The following is a 19,146-nucleotide window of genomic DNA, read 5'->3' as shown; positions in this document are numbered from 1 at the left end:
GGAGGTACAGCTAAGGGTCTGTGTTGGGGCTTTTTAAGGAAGGTTCGAAGGCGCTTTCTGGAATCTGAATATTCCTGGCCTTGCCACTTAAAATGCTCCCTCATGGAATGCAGAACTTCCCCAAAAGAAATATCCTCAGGAGGAGAGGCCGAGGGAATGGAGTCCTCTGCATCTGAATCCTCATAGGTCTGGAAGGGCTCTTCCTGGCTTTCGGAGTGGACAGAGTCCTCAGAATATTCATCTGAAGGAAGAGGGTCAGAGGGTTCAACCCTGGGCCTCTTATCAGGAGGAGGCTGGGATCCTCTCTCAGGATGGGCCTGGGAACCTCTGATCAGGGAAATTAAATCTGCGGCCATAGACATGATTTGAGTTTCAGGAGTAGGCTGAGGTAAGGTTTTAGCAGTAAGATGCTTGGACTTGCTGGCTGCCTTAGCACGTGTGTAGGCCTTGATAGACATGGACATGGGAGGCCTAGCTGCTCCACGTGCAGGAGTGACCTTATCAACAGCAATGGTCTCGGGCATTTCCTCGGTTTCAGTATCCGGAGGAAAATCAATAACTGGCGTCGGAGTGGCCTCCGGTATCGGAGGTATAGGTAATGCGGTGTCTTCGGTTCGGAGCGGTGGAATAACTGCCTCAGAGGGAACTGGGGCACTCGCGGTTAGTTTTGGCGTGGTGTCGGTGGAAGACATGGGCCGAGGATGTCGGTCCCGGTCTTTTAATTTCTTGGGAGTCTGCGTTGTCGGTTGTTCCGACGGCATTGTATAATCAAATTTTTCGCCGAAAAAGTCTTCAGCGAACTCCGCCCGGCGCCTGAGAGTGCGCTTATTGAAGCGAGCACAGGCGGCACAGGCCGAGACGTTGTGGTCTGGGCCAAGGCAAGGGAGGCAGTAAGAGTGGAAATCCTTATGAGGTATTTGTTTACCACAAGACAAACAATTATTTACTTTTTCAGTAATTTCTGACATCGGCTGAGGCAAGAAAAGGTCCCCAACGGGGTACTTAGCTTTTTTGATGACTTCGGTTTCGAAGAATACAGGAGCTGACCGACCGGCACTTGCGAACTGCTTCTGCTTCGGGCACCGCGCGGCAATAAAGACTGAAGAAGATGGCGTCGGCTGATGCTTATATACTCCAGCCGCTCTGACGTTGGAGAGAAATGCGACATCAGCCGACGTCAGACTTTGGAATCCGGCCGACCGAGGGCTGCCTGAGGCAGGACAACCCATATGTTATGACTGCAGTTGCATTCTTGAAGGACATCTGCTCATTCCATTCCACGCCAATATCAAACATCACTGGAGTCACAGTCACACAACTGCACCACAGGAATGGAGTTCAGAAACCACGTTTAGCAGGAAATAAGGCTTAGTCCTAAGGTAGTTTCAATCACTTCAGAAATACCCTCCAGAGGGTCTGACAGGAATCAAAAGAATTAAGTTAGCAGCGAGACTGCATCATGGACCCAGATGTCAACCTACAGGGGGCATCTGTGACAGACTGGCATGGCCTCCTATGTCACCAGAGACTTAAGATCCAGAAAACAAACACTTTTCAGGCACCAAGGAGTGTAGAAAATCAGTTTTGGCTTTCTTTACTGAACTGGCAGGAAGACATGCAGTAATCTTCATTACCACCCGGTGCAAAAGGCATCCACAACTACATCCGCCTTGCCCTGTTGTATTGAGCGAGAGAGGATTGCATTTGCCCAAGTCGCAATGACCTACTCTTCAGAATGACCCACTTCTCTTTGCTGTCTAGTCTTTGAATCAGCAGCTGTAAGAGGCACAAACAAGTCAATCAGTTCATTCACTTTCCCTGGGATATGAACCTCAGTGTGTGAAGCTTCTACTGCTCAGTGCTAAATGAGTAGTGCCTCTCTGCAGAGGATATGACTGCATATCCCCTTGTCTGTTTAGAAATAACATGAGGGACTGGTTGTCTGATCAAATTAAGACTGGCCCTGGAACCAGTTTTGTTTGCAAGACTTTTATATCATATCCAAGCAGGCTTTTTAAAATTCCATCTGGCTGATGTGGACCCCTGTCTCTATGGGGCCCCATGGTTCTTGCACCTTGTGAAGGCAGAAAAGAATCTTTCACCAGGACCTGAAGATGGTGTGGCTATAAACACTAAGAGGGTGATGGGGGCTGTCCACCAACACAGGGCACAGCAATAAGAGTCTGAAACCAGGAGAATATCTAAACAACAATATGAAGATCATGGCAGTTCCACAAGCCCAAAAGTAGTAGTAGCATCCAGAACTGGATCCTGCTCAGTGTTCTCTACTCAGGCAACCAAAGCTTCCTGTGCTCTTCATCAAAGGCAGGACAACCAGCACAGATGCGTGTCCAGCTCAGCTCTAACAAAAACAACTTTCTTAACTAGGAACCAGCAGAGACTTCTCCCAATTTATGGGCACCTCAAAAGACAGCAACTGTAAAGCACCCACTAAGGGTATGCTACCACAGAGTCAGTCAATGGAGCTACTATGATACAATCATCCAGACAAGTGAAAAAATGGAGATCCTTCTCCTGCAAGTCTTTGACTACCATAGCAATACCCTGATAAACACATAATACAATGAAGACTGAAAAGATGTGATACCCATTTTTAATGCACATAGAATGAATCTGTGTAGACCCCAATGCTGACATATCAAGGAACATCTGGCATGTCCAAGATGATCATCCAAGCTCCCTGCAGTTTTAAATGTATGAGACTATGGAGAGTCATCATTCAAAAATGAATATTCTGGATGTGATGAAAGAAGCTGCTGAGGTCTAGAATGGGGCAAAAAGTACATATTTCCTTTCAAACCCAAATAGGATGGGTGTAGAATTTCCTAATCTTATCTAAATTAATGGTAGCATATATGGCTGTTTTTAACAGTAGAGTCTGGGCCTGTACAAAGAGGTTTGCTCAGACAGTTTGGTCTCTTAGAAGTTGTCCTAGGAGAGGATCCAAACATGGCCTAATGTGACCATATCGAGCATCTACTGCACCCTGCTAATGGTGCTCCAAACCAGATCAAATGCTGAAAACTCTCTCCATACCTATCAAAGTGAAGTCACAGAACACAGTCAGGGCTATTGCAGCTGAACAGAGATGTGCAGATGAACAGTAGATACAGATTCAGTATCTGCACAATCACACACACTCTTCAAAGCAGGTTTTGAAACTTGTGAAATATTAGAAATCATAGGATTCACAAAGGAGCTATGTTCTGAAGAAAGTGTGGTAGAGTATTTCCCCAAACTATCAAAACAAAAGAGAATAAGCCTCCACATATAATCCTGACAGTTAAAAATTCTGTAAGCTAAAGGGGCAGAAGAGAAAATTCTCTTATCAAATCTGTCCAATACCTTTCCCTCTTTGTTCACAGCACATGACAGACTGGTATTTTCTAACAGTATTACCAGTTGGCAAGGAGGTCGACATAGTAGCTGGATCGGATCCAGCATAAGAAAACAAGAAATTACAGTTTCCGGTACATTATACTGTGCATTTTTTGGGGACTGAATGTTGAGTGTTAGGGCTATTATAGACATTTATAATATGCCCCAAGGCTGGCAAAATAGGAGAGATGTGAGTAGAATAAAGTATAGCCACTTGTAACATATGATATATCCTCAATTAGGGTGGAACATCCACTTGCCCCCCCACCCAAAAAAAAAACATTCATCTGGAAAATAATGAGAAAGAAAATTCCTCCAAAGGATGTGGTCAGGAGCAAGTTTTCTCAGCATCAGAGCTGTGGGCTTGTGAACCTTAAAGAGAAGTAGCCCTCTCTCTCTCGCTCTCTGTCAGAACCATTTGACACATTTTCCTCAGTAATTTTGCACTCTCTCTCTCAGGTAAGGATTTCTGAGCACCAGGATTAACAACCTGTAATAGTTTCCTGGCTAAGGAAAGACAATCATCCTTTCTAACAGACACCATGTTTTGAGATGAATGAAGTCTAATCTAACCTTTTGTTTTTTTTTCTTTACAGGTAAGACCCTGGAAGAAGAATGACCAAGAGATGGCACTTTAGTGCTGTCAAGAGCTCTCCCTCCCTGGCTACCCAGAGAAGCATCTGCAGGAATAACTCTCAGATCCAAAGAAGATGGCTCTCCCATGCCTGAAATGGACACTGGCATAGCCGAAAAGAACATATGAACCCCAATCCACAGTGGCGCAGAGCACTACACTAGAGAAACAAGTTTGGGGTCTGAGGAACAATAGGCGACTACTACAGGTTCACTCACCAATGGCTGAGGCTCTGTCTCAGCCGACACTGGCACCAGAGGCTCTTTATTTTCTTTTTTTCTTTTTAGGTTCAGTGGGAGAAGAACCAGCAGGACCGGAGTTAAGTATCCATACTGTAGCTGAGAAAGAGGACTAAAAATCAGTGAACAGTGCTCGAAGACATTGACTGGAAGGTAAGTTGTCATAAAAGTGTTAACAAGCAGAACACACAGACACACTGAAACGTTAAAGTGTGAAAGCCACAGCAAAACACTGAAAATCCTGTCAGAAACTCAACACTACTCCCCAATGCACTCTGACAGAAAGAAATAACAGATAAGTGGTCATGAAGTGAATACAAGCACTAAACACATGAGCAGCAATTCTGGCTATGTAAAAACACTTTCTGATCCCTAAAAACACACCAATAGGTACACAGTTTGCATAACCAAGTTCCCATTTACCACAAAAATATCCCCTATATGCAAAAAGTAAGCCCTTACTAAAAATAGTGGTCCCTGAGAAGAAACATCCAATATTAAGAATAAATACCATGCTTTTTAAAGGAGAAATACCACTTTTAGTCACAGTATAAAATAAACCAATATTTTCTTAAATGGGCTATAATTCCTATATGGAAGGTTTCCCTTGTAGAGACTTGCTTGTCAGAAAGAAGCTTGAGGGCCGATTGCTGCTCCTGTGAAGTCTCAGAACCATTTCTTTTTGAGGTGGCAAGAAAGTACTACAGATTTCTTCACTCCATCTGCTGATTTCTCTCTACTGGTTGTCCGACCAGCAGTCAAAGTGAAGGTGTTTGTGAGAGCCAGAGATTTGTGAAGCTGGCCTCTTGAATCCTGGGCATGATCCATCCATACTGTTTACAAACTACTGCATCAGTAAGAATGATAAACTTCAGTAGTTCTACCATGACCTGCAAGAACACGCCAACACCTGCAGAGGACATATAACCCCACTGCAAAATAGATGACAGGGCTTCATCAGAGGGACCCAAGGAAGATGAGGTGTCTCAGGAAACTAAAACAGCTACTGCAGGATCATTCATTTGATGCTGAGGCAAACTAGCATCCTGCAGAAGAGGCAAAGGCTGTCTGGAAGTTTTCTTCTTTTTGTGACTGAAAGAAGGAAGAACCAATTAACCCTTAAAGCCAAAAATGAAGCCTGAATGCTGTGTAGTGATTAAAGCAGCAGTCGGTAAATGGCAAGTAACACAAACATAGCATTTTTACCAGAAATACACTGTAACAAGCACAATGTGCATTCTTAACTCGGCCCATAAAAACATTTACAGGATTAATATCAATACAAATTAGAATAAAAGTAGATAAAACAAAAGTTTACATTAAAAATAAGAAAAGAACCACAGTGCTTCAGCTGACAGAAATGGTGATGTGAAAGTCTAAAAAGCACATTAAATCCTAGCAAAAAGACACTATTGTCTAAATAAAGTACTGTTCCAGGCATAAAACTAAATGTGGAAGGTATTAGCTTGGAAATGGGATAACTCTAGCAGACCATCGATCCTCAAAAGCCTGCAAGAAGAGTGCTCTTTGACAGCAGGAAAGCTCTGAAAGCTTGGCATTCAGAATGATTTTCTCTAGCTTATCTCTAGCTGTCAATGGTCTGGGTGCATAGAAAAGGTATCATATTCTGTTATCCAAATACTGGAGAGAGAAATTGCCATCCCTAGACGACAGTAAAATAGTAGAGGCGTTTAACTTAACATTAAAATCCGTATCACTTCAAAAACTGGTCTTTACTCAATTGATGATATTTAACAATGCATATTATACCCATCTTACACTTCATAAATTTGATTCAAAAAAGTCACCTAAATGTCCACAGTGTGTAGATCAGACAGCAGACCTGTTACACATGTTCTGGAGTTGCAAGTGCATTTATAAATTATGGAATTCTTTAAAGTTACAACTACAAAAATGGGTTACCAAAACTCAACACTCTCCTGGGAATTTCTGATTTTACATATTCCACGGAGAATTTGGACAAAACAAAAAGATTGTAATTATGAATATTAGTTTACTAATGAAATTATATATAGCCACAAATTGGTTGAACCCAGCACAGGTGTCGTGGCAAAATTTCAGACTGTTAGCGATTAAGCATATATTAGCGCACAAATTGTTAATTAGAAATAATAAGAAAAGTATAAACAGCACAAAAATTTGGGAACAAATCTTTAATATTATTTTGGCGTAGCGGTTCCTATCCACTTTCCGTCAGGACATTCTGTATGTGTACCAACACATTCTTGGATTAGATAGAAAATGTAGAAATAATACAAATTATTGGCTTGAGTTGGTGTATAATTGTCTATTGTAGATGCTTTTACGTTTAATTTTTTGTGATTTTAATTTCCTGTACTTGGTTAAAATGATATTTATTCTTAATGTATTATAGGGAAATTCAAAATGGAACTAAAACATTGGAAGCAATATTGTACATAATGTAAATAGTGTGTGAAATGTATAATGGTTTGGCAAAACAATAAAAATGAGTATTGAAAAAAAAGAAAAGGTACCCTTAAGCTTTGGAAGCTGGCCAACTGTTATATCTTAGGTAGAATATAACCCCACACAACCAAGACTACTGTAGCAATGATCTAATGAACATCTTATTACCCATATCTATCTCTGAGACAATGGCCTATGGATTTTCAGACTTTACATGAAAGCCTGAAAGAGACAGAAAGGAAGGCAGGAAGAGAAGCAGAGAGAGAGAGAGAGAGAAAACCACACTCCCAATTTCCAAGCATGTGCTTGTGAATGGTCTTGTGAAGGCAAATGTATGGCCACTGCCCACCGAATGTCTGACAAGGTGCACCAAGAGTGCAAATGGACACCCACTTAGGCTGCTGAGTGACAGGAGCAAGCACCAGACCAGATACTGGCATCAGAACCAATTACTTAAGGCTGCAGTTCCACACTAGTGATTCAAACTCCCAGACATTTGCTCATTGTGTAGAAATTGATATATAAGCAACTATGGGACCAGGGAGGCCATTTCTGCAAATGGACTACCCTCAAAGCTTCAGCTCTGGTCACATAGCTTTCAAATGCTACCAGCCTCCTTGGTGACAAAGTAATGCAGAAACTTTTACATTCAATGCTGTCTGCTGAAGGGTTAAGTGCTGACATTCAGAGCAGTGCCTCATGTTGTGGTCTTCCCCAAAACAAAAATGGGTCTTGGCTTGTAATCTGATGGCAATGAAAAAACTTACAAGATGTACAGATAGGTAATAGACCCAAACTTTTAATTGATATACATCAAAACCCAGATCCAAAATATGCAAGCAGCAGAAAAATATTGGAGGGCTCAGGGGCTAGTTCACTCATGTAATTGGCATGTGATGTCATGACGTGCACTGGCACAAAGTAAGCATGATTTGAACACAACCTTTTTCAGAAAAAAATGCCAAATTATGACTGGTGAAAAGGAAGAAACCAAGCACTGATCAAGGAGGGTTCCCTGATGTTTGATTGTGTGTTATTATTTAAACAAGAAACATTTTTATTTATTATCACTTATGACATAGGCAATTGTACATTTATGTAAATGAAAATAAACCATATTGATATATTTTCAGTTGCAAACATTATACATCACATATAATATTCTATACAGTCATTGTCAAACAAGAAACATTTTTATTTATTATCACTTATGACATAGGCAATTGTACATTTATGTAAATGAAAATAAACCATATTGATATATTTTCAGTTGCAAACATTATACATCACATATAATATTCTATACAGTCATTGTCAAATAATGCATAACTCATTCAGTTCCTGCCTTCCCTTGACCGCATTCCTCTGCTAAAACATCATCATGTTATGTACTGTTCCCAAAATTCTGATTTTTCCTATACAATTCTTACTCTTTTCTAAATATCCCACTTCCACTTCTTTTATTTCTGTTACTATATTTACTATTTAGACTATGGTTGATTTAGACTTTGATTTCCATTTTCTAGTAATTGCTTTTTTGGTAGTCGCCAGAAGTAAACTCAGTGCGGCCTTACTATGTTCAGACAATTATGATTTTTTTTTTATCACAGCTCACAAAAAAAAAAAAAAATCATCATTTCCTTAGTTATACCAATTTGCTCACCCAGTATTTCTGGCAGCGTAGTCTGTAAGGAATTTTTAAAGGCTGCCAACTCATTATACTCTCAAAAATATGTTCCCAATTACCTCTCTTTCCCATCCCAACTCTAACATTTGCAATATACCGGAGGAAAAATTCTTTGGAGTATGCTTGGGGTATAAAAACATCTATGCAAACACTAAGTAATGCTCCTCAATCTTCCAGACTTTGTTGCATATTTGTAGCCCATACATATATCTTCCCATTGTTTCTTGGTGAATTACTTATCCAGTCTCCTTTTCCAATCCTTTCTACTCCACTCCGATTGATTCATAAAGTTTACCATGCAGTATTTTGCATGCCTTACTAATTATCCATTTTTAATAGCAGCTTTTGTTCTAGATTCTACTAAAAACTCTAAGTGCTGGTCTTTCACTTAGGATCCCCATATTGCTTTCTCTTTGCATATACTATGACGTCAATCCTTAATAGGCAAGGTGTCTCTAGCCTGCAGTCCAAATTAATTATTGACCTCTTCCCATTCTATTACCATTCCCTCTAATTATTTGCTCCCAATACCTTGGTTCTTTTTGTCAGCTTTCTCCAGTAAATTCCAGCCTCCTCCTGCCTATTTTTGATCCCGTGTTATTCAGCAACATACTCTCTCCAGTGTAAGTTAAATTCTGGTACACTCTGCACCCAAATGGATCTCTAACGGCTCACCACAATTTATCAACTGTAAGCTTACTGACTTACTAGGTGAATAGAATCAGCTGAATGCATTACTTAAACAGTGCAGCATACAGCAATGTGAATAGCAAATGGACAACGTCCTATGCAAAAATGTGTGTTTAAGGTAAGGTAAAGCTTGCTTAAAACATTGTTTTCAGTCACACAGTGGCCTGTACTGTTAAGCAGTTGTCTCTCATACACGCTGTACTTTACCACTCCCTGTAGTAAACCACTGGAAAGGACATTACCCTCACACTAGATGGCCATGTTCATCCTCCCATGCCTGCTTTGTTGGGTACCCAAGCAGTAAACCACTAGGTAACTGATGGGTTAACTGAAGCGCAGCTATATAAACTATGTTTTCACTACAAGTTAAACGTAAAAAAAAAGAAAAAAAATATTTTTAAAATATCACTGTTAGGAAGCTATGCTTGCAGCATATTATAAATACTGATCAAGTGCTGTAATGAGCCACCTCTGACTGCAAAGAGGAATCAGTCCATTACTACAGCTCAGGCAAATTGGGTTTGAGTCAAGGCTTGGGTATCTGGCAAAGCAGGCACGGGAGGGCGAACATGTCCATCTAGTGTGGGGATGAAGAACAACGATGCATACTGCCACAATCCACTTGCAGGAAAACTGGCACTTTGTATGCATCCTGGGGGAGGTCATTCTGCTCACTAAGACACTGGCTGGTTGTAGCCCCCATTAACAAGAACACCGGAGCATGTGGTTTCAGAGGAACAGTGATGTGGGCTTCTGAGGTGATGCGGGTAAGCTCATTCCCCTGTCCAGCAGGTGAGATTAAGACAGTCAAATGTTCTAACAACTGGGATGCCAAAGAGGACACAAGCAATAGACATGCCAGCCAGAATGACAGTCCCTTCAAGCTGGCTCTTGACTCCATAGTACTGGGGAATCCCTACCACAGAAAAACAAATGGGCTCAAGTCCAGCCAGGGCCAGAAAGGCCTGATGGTCAGCAGGCACAGGGGGAAAAGGAAAAAGAAGAGAGTTAACATTGAAAACTTTTTTTTTTTTTAACAAGCAGTTTTCCCCAGGAAAGGTATTAAATCATAGGTCTCTTATATTACTGCTGTGAAACACAGTAAATCTTAAGCTGTCTGCTATAACAAATAAATATTTATTTATTTATACTCTATTGACCAAGTTAATCCTAGTAGGCCAATGTCCACTTCAGGGGAGACCCGAGATGTTAGCTATACTGACTAGGATAAATGTGGCCATAGCAGTGGGGAACTTCTCCTACTTATTACTGTTGTGAGTGGGATCCATTTTGGAGGAGCACTTCCAGTTTCCATTCCAGGCACAGAGGCAGCCAGGAGAAACAGGAAAGCAGATAAAGAGAGAAGGAGATGGAGTGGTGAAAGAAATGAAGGAGAAAGCAAATACCAAGACCAGAGAATGTGTGCATGATTCTGAAGAAATATTTTAAAAGAAACAGGTTTGATAAGTCAGCAAATGATGGATGTATAAACTACAACCCTCCAGTCAGGAGGGTTGCTGTATGATTTACTTAAATAAATGGTGGTGCAGAGTAAGCAAGGAAATGAAGGAGATTTTTCCTGGGGGGTAGGGGTGGGGGGGGGCATTATGAAGAAATACAAAAGGAGGATGTAGAGACAATCCTGAAGAACAGTGGTGAGATGCAAAAGAAAAGATATGCAGAGAAGGTAAATGAAGGCAAAAGTGGAGTAGCAGAAAGGAAGGCAGAAGAAAATGAAAAACAAAAGTATGTGGTAATTATTCAAAGTAAAGAAGATGAAGAAATGACAAGGTATGAAATGTGTTGGACAATTTAATAGTGCCTTTGGGTGTAAAAGCACATGAGGTAAGAGCATTTATTCTTCTTAACAGAGGCATTTTTTGACATTACATTTGAGACTGTTTTTTCAATGGAAGATTTTCTTGCAGAATATGAAAGAAAGACTAACTCATGGAATTTATGCGATAAAAGCATTTAACAGGGAAATAAAAAAGAAGATTTATGTACAATTTCAAACAGATGTAGAAACAGATACCTTGAAAGGGTATATGAAAGCTTTATGTAAAGAAGTACTGGACATTGCAAAAGTTTGTGAAAAAGGGCTGGTGGCTGGCATTGTAATATTGTGTTAAAAATCAAAACAGAAACAATTATACATATACCAAGCATGATAAATGTGAAGGGGAATAAGGGTGTTATAAAATACTGGGGACAACCCAAAACATGCTTGTTTGTGAAAAAGAAGAACATTTGAGAAATAACTGTGACAAAACAAAAGGTTATACTTGTGGGGAAGTAGGACATGATTCAAAACAATATGTGAAATGAAATGTAACAAAATTGGACATTTATGGGTGGTTTACACAAATGAAAATAAGAGTAAGAAAAAAGAAAAAAAGAAAATGAATAAGAAGACATTTTAGAAGTAGTAGAAATAAAACAAATAGATGAGAAAAATAATAAAGCGGACATAGAAGAAAGTTTTGAAATAAGTGAGGAGGAAGATAAACTGGGAAGTAGTAAAATGGAAAAAATAATTCTACTGGTAAAAGGGTAAAAGACAGGAAAATAAAATTTAAAAGGACAAGTACAAGAGAAAAACAAAGGAAATGGATGAAAAAAACATACAGATAAAGATTGGGGCTTGGTATAACGGCCAAGGTAAAGTGTTTGATTCTCTCCTTTGGGTAGGAAAATGTTTAGTCTTAGAATGGTGTATTAAGAAAGCTAGCCTAGTAATTGGCTATATACTTATGAAACCATGAATCTAAGGAAAAGGGAAAATGAAAATTTGAGAGTGCTTTCTGTAAATGTGAATAATATTAAGAATATAGTAAAAAGGTATAGGAATTTTGGAGTGGTGTAATACATTTGAAGCAGATGTAATATATTAGAAGACACAATATTTTTAACAAATGAAGATTACAGAGAAACTATAGGGAAGAAAGAATATAGAATTTGGGAAAGCAGAGATGTTCTGGAATAACCATAGTCTGTAGAAATACAGTAAATACATCCAATGCAACTTTAGCAAAAATGTGAAGATTAACCACTGTAGATTTAAAATGGAAGGAACAAATACTGTATATAGAATTATAACATATGCTTATACTAACTATAAAGAAAGGGAAAGCTTATGCCATCAGATTTTAGACAATGTAGTGATAAATATGATCATTACAATAGCAAATTTTAATTATGATTTAAAAGGCAAGCATAAAAAGAAAGGAATAATGTAAGAAACATTTTAGAAATTATAAGATGTGGTAAATTAAACCTCTGGAACAAAAATTCATGGACTTACAAAAGGGCTATCTGTAGAAGTGAAACAGATTACTTCACAGTATCAGAAGATTTAGTTATAGAAAAAGGGGAGGTAGTTGAAACAGGATTTTCCTGATCATCATGCAATATAGATAGAGATAAAGGAAAACAAGGAATATATAACAATAGGCATATGAATAAAAAGGATAAACGATAAAGCATGGAATGAAGGAAAGGGATTAGTAATATTATTATGGAAAGATCATATTACTATGAAGACATTTTATAAAACAAATGGTGTGAATAGTGGGATGATATTTAAGGAAAAATATAAAACTTTTTTTTTTTTTTTTTTTACTGTGGCCAGTGGCAGTAGAATGTGAGAAAAATAGAGAAAGAAAAATATCAAAACATAACGATGCAATGGAAGATTTAGTACATAATGATAGAAAGTAATATGAAAGAAAGCAAGAAAAATACAAGAGTTGTAAGATACTTTTTACAAGGAAAAAGAGAAAAAGAAAAAGAGAAAAAGTATCAAGTTACTCAGATTAGTAAAGGAGGATGGCAGTATAATGAGAGAAATAATACGAAAAAATATAAAAGAAAATTGGAAAGAACTCAGGAAAAGATTATGAACAGTGTAGTACAATATGTATGAGAAATGTTTAAAGGAAAAAAAAAAAAGATATGAACAAAACATGGAAAGTAAAAAAAAGTTAACAAAGGAGAATAAATAGATGATAAAGAGGATTTATTTAAATGAGCTAGATAAAGTATTAGGACAAATATATACAGATTTGGCTCCAGGCCCAGATGTTATAGGGTATGAAATGTATAACAAAATTAAGGATTACAAAAAAAAAAAAAAAAAAAAAAAAGTTTAAAGATTTTGAATGAATGTTTAAATGAAGGTTTTATGTATGAAGAATTATGTAGTGGAATACTATTCATATGGAAGAAGGAAGACAGAAGTCAATTAAACTAGAGACCAATAGTATTGAATATCACTAAGATCCTTATGAAAATAATACAAAGGGATTTGAAACTAAAACATAAAATATTATAATATTTCTGGTAACCTTTACATCAGTGCCTTCATCTATCAACCAGAAGCAGGGGGCAAGCAAAAAAACAAAATATGTGACTGCAGTAGCTACATGCTGGTAGATAAGATCAATGGAAGAAGCGTGAAAAATAGCTTCAATCTTGGTAGAAAGAGAACATTCAGGAAACTGTCCTTGTTCCGTCTGGACCAGCTTCTCCAAAGGAGTCTTAAGTAGGTGGGTGGGTCAAAGATTACTGCTCCATAGGCCAAAAGTAAAAGAATGATCACTAATTATGTTACATAACATGAAAAGTTAGCGTATAATTGAAGGTAACCACACACTTAACAGAAATGTTTTCCAAAATGTAGGGTCATCCTGAGTGGAGGTGGCAACCAGTTGCTCCTGTTGCAGGTTAAGCAAAACAAAACTTCAGTATCAAGAGATGGAAAGATGGACTGGCAATCCTAGGCAAAAATAATTGCACACTACTCTTGTCAGTGGACAGTAAACATCTGACAGCCATGGACACTGCCAGGATACTTGGTGGGGGTATAAACACATAACCTCAATGATTTTCAGATATATTCTGAAGAATATATGCAACTGCATATCATGTGAGTTCAGGTGTTCAAAAACTTTTTTTTAGTAAAGTACAATCAGAAAAACTAAATGAAAATTAAGTAAAATTAAAAAGAGTGCTCCTATATAACTTCAAGCTTGACTATTCATATTGAATAATTATTACCTTACAGAAATGAATACATATAGTAAAACACATGCTTTTGAATAAAGGAAGCCATGTCAGTTTGGCCTACATGACAGAAGTGAAAATGTATCCTGCAGCTGTGGTTATTTGCTATAAATATAATTTCTGCTAATACCATGGTATATTCACAGATACTCACTTCAGAACATTCTGCACAAGAATTCCTGCAACGACTCCCATAGTTGTGGGCAAACTAGCTGCACAAACTCCGTCTCTCTTTAATGTCTTTTCATCAATGTTAGCAGCAACTACAAGTGGAGGAGCACACTGCAAGACAGAGTTATATAAATCAGATTTATATGAACTGGGTAGGAATTATCCTACAACAGCAGAATTAAAAAGCAGCTCCTTCCTGTACAATTTAACAAACAGAATATCAAGCTGAAAACTAGCTAAATGTATAAGCAGCGAATGTTGTTGGAAGCATATATACAGGCTGACTACCTCAACATTACCAACATGGGTGAACGATAACAAATGCAGTTGACTGTGGCAAACATATAAACTTGAGCTGTGAGCTACTTTCAATGGCTCATCTGATAAGTGGGCATGCCAAACACTGAAAGAAACATGGCAGCTCCATTCTTCCATGACAGAAGCACTAGCAGAAAAAAATGCAATATATGTAGCAAGAAGGAAATTATATTTCAGTAATGCAATCATCATACTAGATTTTTTAACAACCTAGAATCTAACAAGATTCAATGCCAATGACTGAGTACTTAATCAGATTAGAAATAATATTCATAATGTCACTTACATAGGATCTTATTAAAGCAAATCAATCAAAGCTGAAAATGGATTATGTAAAGCATAGCTAGGTGAAATGCTTCAGCCAATAACTGTCTTTCGGCTTTTCCCGGTTAGGGGTCGCCACAGCGGAACTCCGGTCCGCTAATGATTGGCAGTAGATTTTTACGTGCTGGCTTGCCAGGCCTAACGCACAACCTTCAACGAAGGAACACCCATTCATGCATGTCAACACACAGAAGACGCTCTGAGAATCGAACGTGCAACGTCTGTGAGCCGACAACGCTACCGCAGCACCACCACCGCAGTGCTTCAGCCAATGAAATTTAAAATCTTGTTGCTTTATGAACATTCCTAATAACAAAAAGCAATTTGGGATTTAAAATTTTTTATATATGAATTTGCAGATTTCAGGATAAACTACCTTCCAGAAAAAGAAAAGACAATATGAAACAATTTTGTCCTGCAAAATGTAATAGCAGTTACAAAAAAATACTACAGTCAACTTAGCCCAAACATGTACTACGATACTAATGAAATGATAAAAAATGCACCAAAGTTGTGTGAAGACTCTTCCTTTAATGAAAAACAACACTGAGCGTTTTCATCTCTCTTATAGGAGACTTCATCAGAACATTAGAGAGACGAAAGCGCTCAATGTTATTTTTCATTAAAGGAAGAGTTTGAGCAGCTTTGGTGCACTTATCATTTTATTGGTTTTTACACTGCTTTATACACCTTTTTGGGCTGTTTATGTACTATCATACTGCTACAATAACTCTATTAATCTAAACAACACCTATTGCGAAAGTTCTAAAAGCAGCAGTCTTTATGAATGAACATTCATTTGGAGAATGTAGAAGCCAGAACAAATAGTTCAAAAATGAGAACCCAGAAAACTGGCATGTAATTAGAAATTTGAACACATTAAAAAGACCTGTAATTAAGGCTGCAGCTTTATAATTTTACTAGAGCTATGTGCTGAAATGTTGCTACTTAATGACCTCATGTCTGATGTAACAGTACATCAACCCATGGCAAAAACATAATCAAAATCAGAAAAATTAACAAAAATCTAGCAAATGTGTGTCTTCCTGGGTGGCTATGTGAAGAATAAAAAAAAAAAAAAAAAAAGTAAATATGAAACTCTTCTCCATGCAATAGGTTTAAACAGACATAGGGAAAGACAGAATTAAAAGGTATCACATTAAAATAAACATTTCATACCGCAAAGCAGGCAGTTTCTCCTGGTATAATGAATTGAATATGCCCAGAGACTGCATTTTCACTGACACCAGATTCCATCCAAACTTGGCCAAGTTCATTACAAGCCTATAAAAAAATCCAAAAGTTAAATTAAGAAATAGCCTGTGAGACACAGAGCATAGATTTGCATCTTGTCAATTAATGGTGAATAATTAATGTACAGAACCAATTATGTTTAGCATATAATTTTTGTGGAATGAAACTAAACTCATTTTAATTTAGTTGGCACTAATGTGTAAGAGTCAGTCATTGACAATGAGCTCTGCATTCCCCACGAATGTTTAGTTTGCAGAGTTTTAGAGGGAAGTTGGATGAGCTGTCCATGCTGGTCTTCTCTCATGTATGTAAGGAACACTGCCAGAAAGCAACTCAACACCCTTCCCCAAGTATAAGTGGTCTATACTAGCTAAGAGAATGGCAATGGTGTTGCCAAACTTGACAGATATGGATCCGTGTAGATTTGTGGCGAGGAAAAACATTTGACAACATTAATAAAACAGTGATGATTCAGATAGAAGCAGGGTGTAAGACAATACTGCTTTTGTTGGTGTGTCTTGATGCAGACAAGCACTTGAAAAATGTAGTTGGGAATTTGTGTGTAGGGTAGTAGTAACATGCATTCCCTGATAGAAGGATGGCATTAATTAGGAAGCTGTATGAGCCAAGAATTAAGGGGGGAGGGTTCCTCTCTAACAGGCTGTGTTTAAAGACAGGTAGGGGTGTAATTTTTCCTTATATTTGCTTTAAATTCAGAGCGGTTGGTAAAGAAAATAATGGACTCAAATTCAAGGAAATAACTGATACAGCAATAAGAAAAAGTAAGCCTCAATTGCAAACTATATAATTTTACACAAATCCAGAAAAGAGATATTTTGGTGCTGTAGAACATTTTCAGATGGTTTTAAGTCTTTTCATGGTATAAATATATGAACATATAACAAAAGCTAAAGCAGTAAACTATGCATCAACAGATGAACTGGTTCAGCAATACCAATTTTTATGGTAACATGATAAGATGGAGTACTCAGAAGTATGGATTTAAAACAATTCTATTAAAGCAGCTAAAGTTGTGTGGGAAAAGACTAAACAAAAGATAACGCAAAAACTATAGATTGGAAGCTCTTGACTATAGTCTGTTTAGATTTATACACAGGTCAGTTTTTTTTTAATCAAATCGAGGAGAAGTGGTGGACCATAATTAACAAAGAGTTAAAGAAATTTATTTGGAAGAGAAAATGGGGAAGAGATAAGTGAGAAGCTGTTTCTCCCTACAGAACAAGGTGGTTTAGGGTTACCTGATTTGAAGAGATTCTTCAGAGCTATGCAGCTAAGGCTCCTATACACAACATAAACAGATCTTTACACATCAAAGTATTAAAGAAAGATAAAAACCGTGTGTGTGTTCACACGTGCAAGAAATAAGGATAGAGTGGGATTGTGGAATTAAGTCCAAGCAGGATAACAACAATCGTGCAGAATATTACATTTGTAAAGTAGTAGATAGTATTCTAAGAATAAAGCCAACACTAGGATGGAAAAAGGGTGTCTACCAATAGGGATGACTGAAGGTAGGGCAAAGAAAATAGAGAAAACATGGCTGAAATTTACTGGAGAAAAATAGCAAAGGAACCAAGGTATTAGGAACAAATAGCAAGGGAGGGAAAGGTAATAAAAGTGGGAGGAGGCCAAGCAGAAGTTACGCCTGCAGTTTAGAGACTGCCTTCCCTTCAAGGGATGGACAGAGTACAGGTAGAGAGAAAGGGATAGGGGACTGCTAAGTTTAAGATGAGCTCTGGTTGAATTTTAGTTGAGTTTAGAACAGACGCTACTGTTATAATTAGAGCATATACAACTATGCATTATAACTATAAGAATCGGAATGGAAAGGCAACATACAAGGAAACAGTGTAGTGATATTTGTACGACTCCCATGTTTGCAAAGTCCAGATTTTTGCATGGAAAGGTTTGCCCTAAGCAGACTTCATAGAATTTCTGTTCTGGTAGACACCAAATGCTGGAGATGTGATGGGAAAGAGAACTGGTTAATTGGAACATGTTTTTGGTAATGTAACAAGTTGGCAGAATTTAGAAATTCCATGCAGAGTATTTTGTGAGAACATTGGGGGAGCAAATTACTGTAACCAAGGCAACATCTTTTGAGCTGGGATATAGGAAATAGATTGACTAGACATAAGCAAGCCTTAAGTTTAATGCTATTGGCTATTAAAAAAAAAATACTAGGAAAAGTAAATCAAAATATAAACAAACTGAAATACTCAATATTATCAAGAAGATAAAAATAATCGGAGGAGAGAGTTTTAGAAAAGTGAAGGATCAAATTAAAATGAAATGGAATTTGTGGTAACAATATATGGTTTCTCACAGTTTAATTTCTCCAAGTCTTTTGGGTTTCTAATACCATGACAGGGAATGAACCCCATTCCTAAGTCAAAGTATGACGAAAGCTTGTGAAATTAGTGTTGTTTCCATCTTTATGTTAGCTAAAAGCGCTCTTAGCAGCACCTGCAATGTGCCCACAATTTACATGGATCAGTAGCATATCTAAAATAAGACTGTAAATTCTGTTTATAAGACCCATTGCTCCTACTACTACTAGAACAGAGTATCCTTCTACACTGCCCTCATTTCTGCCTGCAAATTCTGGTATTTTATGATTTTCTCTCTCTGTTTACAAGACACTAATCACTGGGTGAAGGGATTTCAGTGATCATTGCTACTTTTGTCTTCTCTTCATGGACTACTACATCTATTTTCTCGCCTCTACCTTTTTGAACTGATGGCAATGGGTGATTCCATGTGATATAAACATCATTCTCTAATGCTTTGCAGCTCATGTTTCCAATGCTTCTTAGCTACTTCAATACTACAATGTTTGCACAATCCCCACTGTGACAGTATTGCCACATTATAAAGAAATTATGTACTCACCATAA

At 37.9% G+C, this 19,146-nt stretch overlaps 1 protein-coding gene across 1 annotated transcript in view; it reads right to left on the bottom strand.

Moving 5' to 3' along the window:
• UBA5 (ubiquitin like modifier activating enzyme 5) overlaps positions 1-19,146 on the bottom strand; it is a 443,420-nt gene that overhangs the window by 159,443 nt on the left and 264,831 nt on the right. Inside the window, exons 7-8 of the mRNA XM_044061527.1 lie at positions 16,154-16,258; positions 14,316-14,443 (exon numbers count right to left, since the gene is read on the bottom strand). Of these exons, the coding sequence (XP_043917462.1) occupies positions 14,316-14,443; positions 16,154-16,258 (233 nt within the window). The remainder of the gene's footprint in view (positions 1-14,315; positions 14,444-16,153; positions 16,259-19,146) is intronic.

Source organism: Protopterus annectens, chromosome 2.part0 (genome assembly GCF_019279795.1).
Source record: "Protopterus annectens isolate FY-2018-M chromosome 2.part0, PAN1.0, whole genome shotgun sequence".
Classification (NCBI taxonomy): Eukaryota; Metazoa; Chordata; order Ceratodontiformes; family Protopteridae; genus Protopterus; species Protopterus annectens.
Note: the sequence above shows the minus strand (reverse complement) of the source record. Positions and strands in the feature narration are given on the sequence as shown.